Source organism: Platalea leucorodia, assembly GCF_965183815.1.
Source record: "Platalea leucorodia genome assembly, chromosome: 4".
Lineage (NCBI taxonomy): Eukaryota > Metazoa > Chordata > Aves > Pelecaniformes > Threskiornithidae > Platalea > Platalea leucorodia.
Genome location: NC_138826.1, coordinates 36,585,106 through 36,602,802, shown reverse-complemented (window position 1 = coordinate 36,602,802; position 17,697 = coordinate 36,585,106). Strand labels below are relative to the sequence as shown.

The window sequence follows — 17,697 nt, the reverse complement described above, 5'->3', positions numbered from 1 at the left end:
AAAAGTCTAAATTTTGAAGGTGTTGAACCCCTCTTTCAAACAAAGCTGAGACTCTGGTCTGAGATAGTTAGATAAAACATGGAATATTACTACGTTGTAAACTCATACACAGTGTCATAATTGTACATAGACTTTACAAGCTTAGTGTAAGATACATATCTTTTCAAGAATTTACAAGGTAAATATACAAGACAGGCTCACTGTATGGGAGGATAAGGACAACAGATGACCCTCAAGAAGTGAGGACAGACACAGGAAAGAGTTTGAAAGAACAAATACTTTTTTTTACAACTGCAGTGACAAAACTTGAAGAAGAGAAACTATGCTGGCTGAGAACTTGGAAAGGTGACATGCAGTTGCCTGTTTTAAGACACACCTTCTGTATGGCTGTGAACCTGGCAGTCTGGGCCTCGGTTCTTTGCTTATAAAATGGGGTTGATGATAGTTTTTCATTGTAGAGTTGTGAAGACTGATAGAGCAAATAGATACTGCAGTGATAAGAATGCATGCATATTTATAAGGGTAGACAAATAGCATTTCTGTTTCCAGGAGAAGTGAAATGCCTTGTAGAGGAAGAAATGCCAGATACAGGTGTAGGAGAGACTGAAGCCAAGGATGAAAATCTTGAATCTCATGCAGCAAAAGTAGGAAACAGAGGAAGGACTCAGAGACAAGGCAGTTGTAGTCAGAAGATGTCAACATGGCCTGCAGGTAGATGTGATCTTGTTCTACTTGTTCTGTGAGCTGCTTAGGTGTGAACTAGCTCTGGCTGGAAAGCTCTGTTGCCGTCTTAGCACTGGGTCCAGGCGAGTTGGATTTGATAATATGGGTATTGGCTTATAGAATCATAGAATACTTTGGTATGGAAGGGACCTTTAAAGGTCATCTAGTCCATCCCCCCTGCAATTAGAACTAGTGAGATCTGAATGGCAGGGAGAACTTGGCTTGGTCTGCAAATGACCTGCATGCATAGCCCCAGTAGGGAAAACAGAATCCACCATGGTCAAAAGTATTTTGGATACTTCAAGGGGAAAGGGCTAGTTGCAAGTCTAGGAAGCATAATGTCACTGTAGTTCATGCAAGTAAAACATAAAGCCGCAACTTAATTGGCCTGACTTTTCTTACCTGTACTCCTAATGTTTTCCAGAATTTAATTATCCTGGACCCTCTAGTAGTGAATGAAGAGAAAATAAGGCCATCACTAGAGAAACGTCTGGAAGCTATTATCAGTGGAGCAGCTTTGCTAGCTGATTCTTCCTGCACGCGTGATTTTCATCGAGAACGCATCATTGCTGAATGCAACGCTATCCGCCAAGCTCTCCAAGACCTGCTTTCTGAATACATAAACAATGTAGGTAACCAGACTTTTTTCCTTTTTTAAATTTCTATCTCAAATCCTATTTTAGTGTATATTAGAATTTAACTTATAACTAGTGTAAATTAGAGTTTAACCTATATTTTTCAACACGCTCTTTAAAAGGTTGAAAGGAACATTTTTCTACATAAATCTAAGCAAAAGCTAAATAAATACGAATCTCCAGAAATAGTAGGAATTATATCATATCATACAGTCTGTGAAAAATGCTATATTGCCGATACAATGTACACATGTTTAGGTTATTTTATGCTTACTGTGAACTGTCACTAGAACAGAACATAGTCCTTCGTATGCTAGCAACAAGAGTTTCTTGATAATTTCACTTCCTGAACCAGAGTTTTAAAATGTAATCTCTGTTCCTGTAGAATGCAACACTTTAATAATAATTTGTTAAAATGTAAGTAATCTGTTAGTATCATTTTAAAGTAGTGTTCACACCACTATATTTGATCGGTATAAGAAGCACCAAGTTACAAGTGTAGAAATGACTTAATTGCTAAATTAGAAAGATAGGACTGTTTCTGTAAATCCAGAAATGTGGTTGTCTGGCATGCCTATAGGCCAATTCATCTGTGAATTTTTGAAAAGGAATACAGTTTGATTGTGTTTTAAAAATAACTACTAGATTTAAAGAATGGATTTGGCACTTCGTATATCTGCCAGTTAAATGATAAAACAGTGGAGACTCGGATGCTATTAATATGGGTACACAGTGTTAATCTCATGCTTTTCCTCTGGAAACATTTTCTGTAGGCATACTGTTCTTATCTAAAGATACTTCAAGATGATTCATCAAGCACATTGAGAGGATAATTGTACGATACAGCTATTTGTTTCTTTTTTTGGAAGCTGAAATTCCTTTCTATTGTGTAAGTCATACTAGTTAACCCAGTCCAAAGCTGTTCTAATGAGACTGTTTTCTTTGTCTTATCCTGTTGTCATTAGGATAGTGGAGTGTAGGGACTAAGATAATCGATGCATATCAGATGTTTTTTCATGTCACAGATATTGTGCTTGTTGGTATTTTCTTTTTATTTATGGGATGGGGGAGGGGTGGATGGGATTTACAGCTGATTTATTTCATTTTCTGTGAATTCAAGTTGCTCTTTCAGTCCCTGTACCAGACAAAGATGCTTTCATATTTTTACTCAAAATTTAACCGCAGTTTCTGTTGAATGCAACATAATTCTTGAACCTCTCTGGTGGTGCTCTATACATGGGTTAGCTGTATGAGATTTCTTTAGCTCTGGATAGCTTGGAAAGTTAGTCTTTGATACCTTCTTGTCATAGATGTCTGTTGCAATATCTGTTCTAGGATGGATCAGGTTTGCTGTTACATGGCTGAAAGTTTAATAAGGGAAAGCATCAACCCATAGTAGCCAGAGCGCATGGGAAGATGCAGACGTGGTGTATAGCAACCCATATTAGTCCAAAAGATTGCTGTGGGTTTGTCGCAAGAAAGCTTTAGGGCAATTCTATGTCTTGCAGGAGTAAAACTACATGATAGTAAGTCAGAAGGTCTTAAATTCTTGGACTCTTGAAACAAAATTGTGATTATCTTTTCTATTTCAGAAATAATCATGATTTTAGGGTTACATAATGCAGACTAAGGGGAAAAGAAAATACATAACCCACTCCACTGACTTGAGAAAGTCAGGAAGCAGCTATTTAAATATGGCAAAAAGGGAAAGTGTCATATAATTTGTTGCAGAACGCAGTGTTTGCGCAAGGTGGCAAAGATGAGGAGGGAAGCAGAAAAGAAGAAATACAAAAGATTTAAAGGTGTGAGGTGTTACACTAGGGTTAAATGACAGGAATGAATTTAAAGTTTTTAGTTTCTTTTAGTGCTCTTGATCTGCTTATACAATTAATATTGATCTCAATGGAAAAACTCTCACCAAGAATAGTTTATGTCTATTACTGAGACTGGATTAAATAAGTTTTTCAATGAGAAGATTATCAGGTGTCAGTTACTTTATTTCACAACTCTAACTCACTGAAGAATAGATGATAGATCCAGGAGACAGTGCTGATTTATCACTGTCTTCTGGGCTCTTCTATTAATAATTACAATAAGCTAGGACTGTGAATTGAATGAGCTATAAAAATTATGCCAGCAATTTGTTAACGTAGTACAATTTAAGGACTAGGTTGTGATTCCCTTCTTCTCCTAGGGAACACTGTTGTACTCCACAAGCAATCGCGCTCTCTACGTAATACTTCACGTGGGTCTAAGTGTGTGTTCTCATGGTGTATTTGTGCCCTATGCCCAGAGTGAGGTACAGAGGCTCTGTACCACAGCTTGTATGTGGGAGTGGAAAGTTTTCCTCGCCCACTATCCACAAAGGGCATGTTTTTGCTCCTGTCTTTGTCCTGATGGTGTATGGTTCACAAAACATAGCCTACCCACTGTCATTTCAGTTCTTGTCAATCACTCTCATGAGAGGTAGTAGTCAGCTGCTTGAAAGATATTTTTTTTTTTTTCTGGATATGTGTCTGTCATATCTTACTAGTATATTGGTTTGATTGCTGATGGTGGATGTGGCCTGCCTGGTAAGCGTTTAGCTTTAACAGGATCATTGCCAAGGACTTGAGTGCCTAAATTCTGTGTAAGTTCTGCATTGTCTGTTTTTTTTTTTTTTTTTTTCGAAACTAGCCCTCAGTGCCTAAACAAATATACAGGAACTTAAGATTTAGCCCTAACTATTTGGAACAGTCTAAGGAATATAGCTTTTGTGGTTCCTAAATTAGGTGCTTGGTTTTTTTTCCCTTGAATTATTCCAAGTCTCTAATAAGCCTTAAGGACAGCACATGAAATCAAGGGCCTGTTGGTGTCAGTGATAAAATTTAGAGTTTTTACTGCAAGCTGGGAGAAACATCTTTTTAGCAGATACTGCCTTTTACATAAGTGGCTGTTTTTCACAGAGTGAGGTGATGAAATGGAAAGTTAAGCAAAATGTTCTCTATAGTAATAAAGACCCACTCTGTCTCCAAGAAGCTTTAAGTTTTTCTGTTCACAAAGTAATTCAGACATATAGTAAATTGCAAATATATTTATAATTCTTCTGAAAGGCAGCAATTTTTCTTCTGATATTTTGGAACTATTTGTGCACTATTGTTATCCTCTCTGAAATTTACTCATAGACATGTATTGTCGAGGGATATATTTGCATTTCAGGACATCAAATAACAGGAATTACTACTGTGAATTTGGATAGCTTATCAATGGCAAAATCATACTATGGTGTGTGGATAATAATGTATCCATAGGAGCAATCATTTTGTTCTAGTAATAAGCACTTGCATTTTCCAAATGACAAGCTCTTGTCTTGTCTCTGCTCATCCTTTAAAATGAAAAGTTATTGAATACATTGGAGTGCAGCAATACTAACTCTGTGTTTCTTGAGTTCTCTGCTTCTACTCCCAGTGACAATAGGGATATGCACTTAGCTGGGTGATCAAAAGGGATAATAGAGTTGTGATTGAGTGTGGGTTAAAGTGGCTGTTGTGAGCAGCAATTAGGATGATTGCAGGCAGTGCTTTCTCTGCCTTCATTAAATAGGGAGGATATGTCTGAATAATTATTCTGCACCCACCTGTGGGTTTGAATAAAGATCACTGGCTAGATTGTTCCGACAAGGCTGAAAAAAAGTTGGTAAAGAAAGGTCGGATATACTGATGGTATGATAGCTGCTTTTCTGAATTAAAGTTTCCTTACTTTTGGAACGTTGTTTCATATTTGAGCTTTATTCGTTTCTCAGCTTATTCTGGATATTCGTTGGATGTGTGTGTATACACAGTCTGCACATGTGGACTGAAGTTGACCATATTGTACATATTTATAAACATATCTAGGGTACTGTTAATCAAGCCCTGACCATCCATGTAGCCTAAGGGCAGGCCAAGCTGAGGCTGACTATAAATCTCATCTGCTTTGTGGCAGACAGCATTGGACCACTCCAGGAATGATGCTGCAAGGGAGATGAAGTAGTTGGTGGCAGATAGTGAAGCACCTGTATTGCACGTAGGGCATACTTGAATCTCACAGGGAATGCAGCTGCTGGAGCTTTATCTCTTTGGGTTCCCTGAAGGTTCTCTGAAGCCTGTTGCTTCACTGCAGGTTTGTGTCCACAACTTCTGGATATGAGACACATTTGGATTTGAGGTGTATTTGGATCTTAGCACATAAACTGAAATGCTGTGAGAATGAGACTAGGAGCTAGGATCCATGAAAATAGGGGAAAACCTGAGACAGAGTGAGCTGGACTGTGCTGAGCCCTCCAAGGAAAAGGTATGCAGTACAGAGCTCTCTGTAGCCGTGGGGAAGGTTCAACTGCGGGAAAGGTGATACAGTGGATAGTTGGGACTTGTGCAGTGGTGTCTGTCTAGACTTCAAATTGTAATTATTGTTCACTTAATGGAACCTGAGCATTGGAAATTCAAAAGCAGAAAGTGGATGGAAACCCAGGAGTCTTTATTTATTGATGGCATGGTTCTGGGCCTCACCCTTTGTCTCAACTCATAAATTTGAGTGCTGTGGAGTGCTAATGCCTTGCTTTACCCCTGTATTGAGTACTCTTCAGCAACAGCTTAAGGTCTGAGCCACTGTCTCTACGTAGAGACTGCCTGTGATTGATAACATTTTGTGCAGTATTTTATTGCCATTCTTACTCTTTTAGAGTGGAAGGACATACAGATACCTCAAACTTCATGTTACTTTATGGTTTCCTGATGAAGACTTTTAACACTTCCCTGGATAGAGGGAATACCAGACACTTTGGTTTATCATCACCGTGGTGTAGTGTATCTTGCATTTAAGCTACTGAATCTTGCACTGGGCAGTGGATTTTTCATTTCAGTGCTCAGGAGGAACATTTTTGGTAGTTCTAGAAATTGCAAGAATTCCTCCAAAAGAGTTATTTCAGAGTGAAGAAAACATTTTATTCAGCTTAAAAAGGGAATGTTTCATATTTTTAATTTAAAGAATCGACTGGTCGTCTTTGTTAGATATTTGCATCTCTTGGGGCTATTTTCCCTTAATCATCCATGTGCTATAGCTGCAGGAAAGTGGATTACTGATGGTTAATAATATGTATATGAAAAGACTGGTACTCCATAAATATGAAATTAGGGCACGAAATGGTGTCTCTTACCAGAGGAAACTCACATTGCATGAATCAAATAGCTGAACTTGTGAAAAAGCTCCAGACATTTTTCATATCTGCTACAGCTCTTCATGGTAAAGCTTATGTTCTCCATTCACATAAGGGTTCACCTAACCTGTTCCTGTCAGATAGGCTTCAGAGAACACAGGCTATTTCAGAAAACATAATGTTTGCCACTTTTTCAGTTTCATTAATTTGGGGCTAATTTGCGTTTATGTTTTAGAGTGGGGGTATAGTGAGCAGTCTAATATGAATATTTTTAATAGTATGCTGAAAATCTATTTGGAATGTATAATTTCCTTCATGATTACATTTTTCATGACTTAAAGAGTTAAACCTTCTCATCTCAGTACCGGCCAGCTACTGTTTCCTCTTCTATAGAAAACTGCTATGGTTATGTGTGTTAAGATTTTGTCATAAGAGATCTTCTTGCCAGATATCAAAAGTATTACAACCAGTCCACAGATCATATATTGATACGTGTCTAAATATGTGCATTCTACCATTTTCACATTGTTTTTCCTTTGTTGTTGTTGTTGATGGTGAAACTACTGGAAGGACGTTACCAGTTCGGCTAAGGTATGTACATCTTTTTACAGAGCTCCAAAACGTGGTTTTATTGTAGCTTCCAGTGAAATTGTCTGCGTGGCTACATGATACTGTGAATCTGTAAAATTGATAATTCAGCTCATTAATTAAATAATCTAAGAGCTATGACTGAAGAAATGCATTTGCGTATACAGCTTTGTACCTTTATCTGTTTAGTTTGATGTGTCTCTAACTTTCTCCATGTAATGAAAATGATTCCAAACAATCATCTATGCACAGCTGAAGATTACAGAAACTGTTTAGAGTTATGTTAGATATGTTAGTTGTTCAATAATATACTTTAGTATCGGATGCTCCAAATTGTTGCCAGTGATGTCTAGGGAGCTAAGAATAGGGAACTGTTTGACTTGTCCTTCTTGGTTACTTCCACTTTCTTTCACTAATATGTATCTTGAAAAGTTCTGTGTAATTGCTCTCTGGTTGAAGAACTGAGCCTAAACTTGGCAGACTAGACTAACCAGGTAGTTTGAAGAAATTCCTTATTAAAGTCTTCAAGAACAGAATAGCTGTCAGCTATTCATGCAAGTGGTTGAACTGACTGACTTCCTGAAATCCTTTTTTCTGTATTTCTGTATAGGAACATGAACAAACAGAGCTTGTATTCACGTCTTTTTGTAAAAAGAATGGATTCAAATGTTCTTATTTTACTGTCCTCTTCATATTCAAACATTTTAAAAAACTGCTGTTCCAGAGAAGTTTGGAAGTCAGGTATAGAAAAATGTAAACTATAAAAATTTCAGTGTGTGATGTGTGGGTGGAAAGTGTCACTCAGATTTTTCTTATTCAGGGTTTTTTTAATGACTTCATCGAGTATTATGTTTTCAGAGAAAAGATTTATTCCAGTAAAATTGGTATGCCCATATGGCATATTCTGCTGGCATTTATGCAGGAAAACATGTAGTTTTCATAATTCTGATGTTGACATTGGCCAAATACTTAGTTCAGTTGACTCTGAACACTCCTACAGTGGGTTTTCTTACATTTTATATGCAGTATGTGTAATTGAAAACTATTTTTCTAAATGTTAGATTTTGTCAAACATTTAATTTTATAGAGAAATTAGATATGAACTGTTCAGGAAGAGGATTTTTAGTGTGCTTAGAAGACAAAAGTAGTCTAGTGAATTCTCCAAATAGATTTACAGTTGAAAAATAAGCTGCAGTTAAACTTACCTGATTATAGATGGTCCTACAAAATTTCCAATAAACTGGCATCTATGCACATGAGCTTGAGAAAGATAATGAAAGATTTTCTATTCTTAAGCCCTGTTTTTCATTTAACGGTTCTGAGCCAAGCCATTTCAGGATTAATCGGATCTTAACTTAAGGCTTGCATTGAAGTAATGTAGCGTGATGAGCGACTCATGGCTCTGTAGAGGACGATTCAGTACAATAGTCAGTAATTTGTATTTGGTATACCTGACAGGATTGGAAATATATTGGGTTGCTGAAGACTAATTTTTTTTTCAGGGAACCTTCAATAAAGTAGCATTTTCCTCTCCAAGATGAAATAAATCCTTGATTATGGTAATAAAGTATTTGTTAATTCAACATCTACCTAGCTGTTTAATTTACAAGACTTTGTTTTGTTTTGTTTTGTTACAGTTTATGGAAAATGGTTGTCATTATATGAGGTTTTTCTTGACCAGCTTCCTATTTTCTGGAGGGTGTTAAAGACTGATGATTTTTCTAAATGTTAGTGTGCCATTTCTAGGAACACTACTGAAGTCTGGTGTTTCAGAATGCATTTATTTTGTTTTTCATCCTCTGTATAGGACAGCTGATTTTTGTTGTCCAAATACATGTCTAAATTGTATTCTGTTTCAGGTTAAAAGGTATTTACTTCTTGTTTACATATCACTTCTTGTTAAAAAGATTGGTCATTGTTAGTTTAGGGAACTCTTAATAGAATATTGATATGGCAGACAAATGAAGACCAAACCCAACTTTTTAATGAAAGAATTATTTTTTCTGAACAAATCCAAAATGCCTTAAGTTCTTCTCTTAAAAAAAACTTAATTACTAAGTATGTAACCTACACTACCCCAAATATCTCTGTGCAATCTTTAAACACGTGTTTAGTGTGATAGAATGCTGGATGTTGTTTACCATGAATTTAGTCAGACTTCTGACACTGTCTCCCATAACACAAACTGATGAAGTATGGGCTAGGTAAGTTGACAGTGAGGTGGGCTGAAAACTGGCTAAAGTGCTGTGCTCAAAGGGTTGGGATCAGCAGCACAGGGTCCAGATGAAAGCCAGTAGCTAGTGGTATACCCCTGGGGTCAATACTGGGTCCAGTACTGTTTAACCGATTAATGCTCTGGATGATGGGAGAGTGCACTGTTGGCAAGCTTGCAGATAATACAGAAATGGGAGGAATGGCTGATGCACCAACTGGTTGTGCTGCCCTTTAGAGGGACCTAAACAGGTAGGAGAAAAGGGCTGACGAGGAACTTCATGAAGTTCAACAAACGGAAAGGCCAAGCCCTACACCAAGTTGGCCGTGAACCAGCAATGTGCTCTTGCAGCAAAGGCCAACAGCCTCCTGGGGTCCATTAGGAAGAGCATAGCCAGCAGGTCAAGGGGGTGATCCTTCACCTTTACTGAGCTCTGCAGAGACACATCTGGAGTGCTGTGTCCAGTGCTGGGCTCTCCAGTACAAAGGAGACATGACTATACTGGATGGACTCCAGCGCAGGGCTGTGAAGCTGGTTAAAGATTTGGAGCGTTGACCATACAAGGAGAGGCTGAGAGAACTGGGGGGGGCGTTCAGGCTGGAGAAGAGAAGGCTCCAGGGGGATCTTGTCAGTGTGTACAAATATCTGATGGGAGGGAGTAAAGAACACAAAGCTAGACACATCTGACAGGACAAGAGGCAATGGCCACAAACTGAAATACAGAAAATTGCATTTAAACAAGAAGAAACTTCTTTACCTGTGAGGGTGGTTGGACACTGCAACAGGTTTCCCCGAGAGGTTGTGGAGTTCCCATCCAAAACCCAAACGAACATGGCTGTACTTCACTGTGCTTTAAGCAGTGGGTTGGACTGGATGATCTCCAGATGTCCATGTTGACTTCAGTTTGTGGAGTCTGTGATTCTAAACATTTGAATAAATTCCAGAGTCTGTGCAACTTCCTGGATGCCAGCTTCTTTTAATATAAAAAAAAATCCTATTATTTACTAATAGAAGATAAAAAGATACTCTGGTAATGGGGGTAGGACAAGAAATTATGTAAAGTAGTAAAAAGAAAGTTTCTTTAATTTGAATAATCTCTTGCAATCTTGATGTGGTGAAAGGGACAGTAGTTACTGAGTTAAAAGTTCTGGGGTAGTTAATTCTCTATATAAAACAAAGGTTAGAATGACACCTTGAATTCCTTGTAGAAATCATTTGGGAAGTGGTTGATTAAAAGCTCTCCCTATGAATTTCATCAGCCAGAGTGTTGAAGTCTACAGCATGGCTAAAAAAAAAATGCTTTTTCTAGTAGTTACTCAGATTTCAGATATTTGTATGCCAGCAACCTATGAGATGCTGCAGTTCTTAATTTATAGAACCAGAAGTAACTTCTCTTTGACAGAAATGGAGATACCTGCATAGTTGTCAACTGGCTTTTCAACTTAATTTCTTGCTTAACTTCTATTGATCTTTTTTTATGAGGAATGAACAATGGAATTTTATGTGAAATAGCTTATGATCACTTTTAATGAAATCAGTACTGTATCATAAAACTATAGCATAAAAAATTCTAATGCTTTGTCTTTACTGTTCAGCCAGATCTTAAAACAGTGATTAAAGAGAGATTGGGGGCCTGGATCTAAATCCAAGTTCCACATTTCCATTTTTTTTTCCGAAAAGAAAATCAAAATGTAGCTTAAAGAACAAAAATCAGATCTTTGTCTGTGGTCATAAACAGCATTTATTGGCACTCCCTTTTTATGTTAACTTTCATTTTAGTGGATTCATTTCCAGTTGTTTTTTCTCTATCTGATGTGCTACTCTTCTTTTTCTTAATTAACTAAAAATAAAAAAGGAAGAATATTCTTTTATATCATTGCATTTGTGACCAATGTGTATTATCAGAAGGCTGGAAAAGTAAACAATTAAACCAACCCCCACCATCATATTAATTAAAAAAAAAAAGTCCTTTCAGGATCAGCTTTTCTCAAGAACTGCTTCTCGCGGTTGTTTTCTAAGCCTGCGTTGCCATTTGGCACATTTTCTTTCTGTTTGAGTGTGTGAAGAAAAGAAATGTCTCAAATCAGACAGCTGCAATGCTTAGTAGAATACATTAAATAAAGTAAATTATTCTAATTACTCTATTTACTGGAAAATCCTTGCTATCTTAGGTTCTTCTAATTATTTTTAACCATCGTTTCATTATCAGTAGCAGAAATTAAAGAAAATTTATACGAAGATGGAAAGAAAAGATAAGCCAGCTACTTAACTAGGGGCTGTACTCAGGAATAATCTAGGATTATCTTTTCTATCAAGTAGAGATGTTTCTAATTTTTTCAAAACCTTAATATGGTATAGGAGGAATTATCAGTCTGTAAAAGAAGATAACTGGTAAAGGAATCCCTCCTTGCATTCTCTTACTGAATATATTTAGCTCTTTGCAGGAGAAATGAAGAATAATAATCAATTTGAATTCCTCATAAATAGGAGAAAGTAAGAAATATAATAATTACGTACACCCTGGAAGCAGTTAGTGGAAAACAAAATGTGGAGCCCAAAGTAAATGTCTTCTCTGGAAACTTGATTAGTACTTTTTTTTTTTTCTTAATACAGCAAAAGAGCACTGTATTATTAATGTGTCTTTACTAACTGTGCACATGCACAAATGGACAATGTGTATGTGAGAGAGCATACAAGCAGGAACTGTTTTGGTCTGGTAATGATGTTTCCAGTCTACTGTTTGGAATAATAAGGAAGAGAAATAGATGAAGACTTTGCAAAGTTCCAGTAGAAAGTGTGAACGAAATCAAACCAAACAATGACTAGGTAAAGGAATCACGAAATGCTATGTGACAGCTTGTAGCCATTTTTTAAGGAGGCAAGTTCATAGCGACATTTTTGATCCTTGCTACAATTGGCTAGGAAACGGACTTTTTATTTCTTGGCTTTCAAGTTATTGGAAAATGTTTTGCTTCTAATTTGAAAAAAAGAGGCCTAATAATCTTCTGGATTCTGCCCGCCACTTCCTGTGTTCAGCTGTCCACACATTAAAGCAAGATTTTGAAATAAAATACACTGGGATGTCTTAGGTGACGCTGACTGGTATTGCCAAGATTATGATCAGTTTTATACCTGTCCACTCCTGAACAGCTGTGGACCAACTGACCAGATTGTTGGGATGAGAGATGAAGTATTATTCTAGATCCCAATGGGAAACCAGAGTGCTGTTGCATATGAGTGAGCATGCAAAATCTGAATAAGCCCCTGGTAAGGCTGCCAGGTTCTTAGGCTGTTTGGCTTCTTAGTTATTGTGATCCTCATAACACCTGCCTCTCTGAGCTGTAAGAACAGAATTTTTGTACAGCAAGACTACTCAGGGACTGGTACCTCCAAGTTCTTCTCAGAACACACTGCGAGCAGCAAATCTGAAACTTTCAGATTTTGATTCCAAGGCCATCTTGTAGAGCTGGTAGAGCGTATGCCCGTGTTTTGTCAGAAGATCTGTTGTGCTTGCTCTATTTCCATGGAATATTCCGCTTTTGATAAACTGGCAAAATTCAATAGAAGAAAGATTCCTCCGGAGAATTTCCAGTCAGCTGTATTCCTGATTTCTGATGTTGTGCTTCGATTCTTGTTATGTTTGTTTTCCAGTTAGTCTGTAGCATTGTCAATGCCATTTTAAATGTTTGATAGAATTGTAAGTAAATAGTAAGCCCTCTGACGGCTTCATTTTTTCTCTGTACCTTTCACCAATATTAACTTAATCGTTGAAACTATTAGGTAAAATGCAATCATATAATATTTTAGGTTATCAGGGACATCTGACACCTGGTGATACTCCCTGCTCAAAGAAGGGCCCATTACAAAGTTAGATCAGATTGCTCAGGGCCATGTTCAGCCAGGTCAGATTTCTAAGGATGCAAATTCCACTGATTCTCTGGGTGCCTATTCCAGTGTTTTATCATCCTCATTGTGAAGCAGTTTTTTCCCTCTGACTCATCAGAGTTTCCTTTTTTCCCCTTGCTTTGATCTAAGTGCTCAGTTCAGCTGGAATAGGTAGTCCCATTGTGTACTTCGCATGTTTGTGCTGTCAGCCGCTCAGATCTGTCCCCTTCCTTGTGCTAGCTCTGATACTTAGGTTACCCTGTCTGTCAGTTCAGTCAGCTTGCCAAACTGCCTATTCACTTGTTGGATTAATTTTCTTTCACTTTTACTGAGCTAAGTCAAACTCTGAGAAGGGCACACAAGCTCTGTATACCTCCCCAGGGAAACAGGAATGAGTAACTCAGAGAGCAGAAGTGGACTAGCTGAGCACAACTGTCCCTTTTGTGGGCTGTGAGCTGTTAACTCAGCCCACCTTTGGAAGTCAGAGACACCCTCGCACTTTCTCCCACATCCATCTGACTCATCATCCTTTCCTGGCAAGGTGTGTGTTACGGATTCATTCTTAATGTATGTCCTAAGCCTCAGGTTGCACCCATAGAGAGGTTCTCATTAGAGAACTTCCTAACACCTGTTAGTTCTTGCAGCTAATTCCTCCTTAGTAAGCTTAGAGGAGTTTTTCCTCCCTGAATTTTTTCTAGTTTTCACTTCCATAGAAAAATAATGCTTATTTTAATGAAGAAACGTGAGCCTGTTTCACTTTCTTGGATATACCAACACCTCTTTTTTGATTAACAGCTCTTCCTCTCAGAAACAGCAGAGGCCTCCTGCCTCCTTTCACCCGTTTTTGTTTTGTTTCAGTATGAAAAGTGGTTTATGCTAGTCTATATGTTCTGCACGTATCTGTAGATTATAACTGGCTCTTCGTTGAGACAAAAAATAAAAATGTAGTTAGCCAGGTTGGGGAAACTGGGTTTTCCAGAAACACACTGTAACTGAATGGCGTGTGGGTTGTGCATGAGCTACATGGTGGCAGTTTCCAAGGATGAGGTTAAAGAAGGAGGCAGATGACATTCCCTTGAACATACATTAAAAAAAAAAAAAAAGGAAAAGAAAGGTAAGTTTTATTAGTAGAAGGATCATTTGCAACATGGGGAGGAGGTGATCCTACTCTTAACACTGGTTAGGACAGAGGTGAATTAGGTGATGTAATTCAGGCTTCCGTATATTCATAGACATTGCTAAAGAGGCTTTTCCATGTCTGGAGCAAAAGTGATGTTTGGCAAAGGTTAGTTATTCAAATTATTTGCCTGGCATTTATTTAGATACAGCTCCAGTGGAATACTACTACAAACCCAAATAGTTATTACAATTTAATTAAAATAGGGAGGTTGAAAAAATAACCAGGAGGAGCGTTTTTAAATTTTTGTTTTGACCACTAATTCGGGGTGGAAGTTTAAATTTTTTTTATTCTCTAGTTTATTATTGTAGTGGAGAGTCTGTGTGTATCTATGATGCAGATCTATAGGCCAGCCTGTAAATCTGGAATTATGCATTGTTTGCAAACAGCCGGAATATGATCCTGGCCTTGGTATCCCCCTGGCTGGTGGTGAGAGTGAATCTTCAGTGGCAGGAGGAAGTAAATGAGGCGGAGTTTGAAAATAGTATCATGGGATTGCTGTGAGATCTAGCTCCGTGCTTAGGGCAACCTTGCAACATAGTGCTCCTGTGGGAGTGCTGGGAAACCATTGCCGTCATCTAAGAAAGTCCTACCTTCCCCTCAGTTCTGAAAGGCCTGGCTGTTGGCTAGATGAAGATTTTTGTATGTGGTTTCTAGGTCAGAATGGCTGTTTGCTTCTTTGTCCAAATAACAAACATTCCGTTGCAAAAATAATACAGCAAGGCACGCTCCAACATGTTCTTGCATAGCATCAAAGACTTTTTTGCTCTGTTAAAAGAAAGAAGTAACTAGTGAATTTGAATAGTGAAGAAGAGGATGGAAATCTGAGCATTGGAAGTAATTTAGTCAAAAATACCATGAGAAAATAAGAAACATGATTCTAAAGATTACAAGTGAAACGGCAAAATCATTAATTAAAAAAGATTGCAATGAAGACAAGGGATTCAAAAGAGGGTAGAGGGTAGGAGCTATTTAAAGCACAAGAGCAAACTTCTGGAAATGTGGAAAGCATAGAAAGAGACCAACTTGCCTGTATCAGGAGCTTTTTAGTGACTGGAAAATAAAATAGAGATGCAGTGTAAATAAAAAGACAAGCCAAAAAAGCTGTGGCACAGAATGTGTTAAAATCAGTAGAAGTTGCATAAGGTAAGAAGAGAAGTTTCTACTGAACCATTATTAACAAGAGGAACTAAGAAGGAAAGTAAAGACCTTTCTAAATGGGGGACAGTAACTCAAAAATACTATTACTTTTCAACCTGCTTCAGGCTTCATATAAATAGTTCGCTGGGAATAAGTGCATAATGCAGTTAATAAGACAAAATGAAATACATGCCAGAAAGAGGTTAAGGAATATTTAAGAAAGGAATTTCTGAACCATTGGCCTTGGTTGTAAAAAACAGTGAGGAATGAGTATTTGCAAGTAATAGAAAAGCAAAACTTATCTTAAAACTAGGGTATTTGCAGATCAGTCCCTGTAACTTTGATAGCCAGGAGGAAGCTGCAGGAAATCCTTAAATGTTAATTTCCTAAAAATCTTCAGGATAAGAAGGTGGTGATAAACAACAAGCATGAATTTTCAAAATACATTTTGTCAAATACTTCTAGATCTTTTAACAGAATAGCTGGCTAGTGGTTAAAGGGGAAGTAGTAACCATGATGTAACTTTGCACACAGCGTTTCACACTGAGAGGAGGAGGTTTTCATAAGCAAACTTGAGACACATAGTTAACTTTGTATTAATGGAAAATATAGTTCACTGAAAAATAACATTCCTAGTGAATCGTTATTTACACTATTGCAGGTCAACTTGGGATAGTTTAAAAAAGTGTGATTCTGCAAGGACTGGCCTGGGTCCACATATATTGCATGTTTTCATTAATAAGGTGGCTGAGGGAATGAAGAGTGGACTTACTGAGAGTTCGAGTGATGCTACCGTGGTGAGAGTTCTAAGTATTTTATAGGATAGTAAAAGCACAGCCCCCCCCCCCCCCCCCTTTTTTTTTTTTTTTTACATTTGGAGAGATGGTCTGAAATCTGCAAGTTGAAATGACAAGTGCAAATGATTACCCTTGGGAAGAAGTCAGCTGTATAAATAAAAATACAGGATTTCTGGCTCAGCAGTGGTACTGTTAATAAGGCATTGGGAGCTGTGGAGATGAACTGTCAGTAAGGCGCAGCTCAGCATGTGCTTTTGGGCATCACAGTTTAAGAACAGCATGGACTGATAAGAGGAACAAAAAGAAGCAAGGATTTTAGAACATAAAAGTAAGAAGAAGCTGACTTAACTGAGTTTGTGTAATTTAGAAAGGAAAAGATGGAGAAGAAGAGGAACAAAATAATGTTTTCAAATATGGAAAAGGTTTTTATAAGGTGTATGTCGTTAAGTTGTTCTCCGTATTTGTTAAGAGAAAGACAAATGTAATTGGCAAAAGGTGAAATCTATGCAGTGTTAGGTTAAAAAAATCAACCATATAGATGAGTAGACACTGGAGCAGGTTACCTTGGGAGGCCATAGAGATTCGTTTATGGATACAGTTAAAGACAAACATCTGTTTGGGCAGCTCTAGGACCATTTGTGCTGTTTCAGAGTGGTCAGGATGGAAAAAGTGACCATGAGGTCCTTTCTAGCCCCACTGATTATTGGCTTACATTTTTATTAAAGTAATATTCCCAGTCTTCGTTGTGCATTTTCTTACTACAAATTGTTTTTTTCCCAGATTAGTGTAAAATTGTAATGGTGAATGCTTTTCATATGCAGTGATCAAAACCGGACTGAAATTTGGTGGGGCTTTTAGACTTTCAGGTTATCTACAGGTAATAATCTGTCCCTTCTACAATTTTGCTTTCAGTATTTGGGGAAAGCTGGATAGTAGTATGCATACTAAGAGTCTGTTTCCTCATGAGCTGTGTGCATGAAGGTAGTACATTTAACAGTGATTCAGCTTATTGTATCAGTAGGATTTTTTTTACCCTGCCAAATTTATAACTACATTAGAAAGATTTATCTAAATTTAGTATTTTAGAATCTACCTAACAATTTTACATCCTATAATCTGTTCATGAACTAGAACTCAAGTACAAGAAATAGAAGATTGGAATTTTGCTGTACAAGATTAAAACTTTAGCAACCAAATTGCATTTGTGTAATGTAATATGTGAGCTGTTCTCTCATATTAACATTTTGCTCTAAAGAAAGTTGATATGCACTGTAAAAAAAACAACCAACCAAGCAACAAAACAAATCTTTCTAGAATTTGGTTGTATGGCAGAAATCTGCAATAATTTCCCAGTGTTAATATAAAAT

The 17,697-nt window shown here is 37.5% G+C and overlaps 1 protein-coding gene across 1 annotated transcript in view; it reads left to right on the top strand.

Annotated features, from left to right (window-relative positions):
* The window catches only part of CTNNA3 (catenin alpha 3), a gene marked incomplete at both ends in the record, with an annotated part of 542,611 nt that overhangs the window by 128,185 nt on the left and 396,729 nt on the right, over positions 1-17,697 (top strand). Inside the window, one exon of the mRNA XM_082309238.1 lies at positions 1,148-1,351. Within this exon, the coding sequence (XP_082165364.1) occupies positions 1,148-1,351 (204 nt within the window). The remainder of the gene's footprint in view (positions 1-1,147; positions 1,352-17,697) is intronic.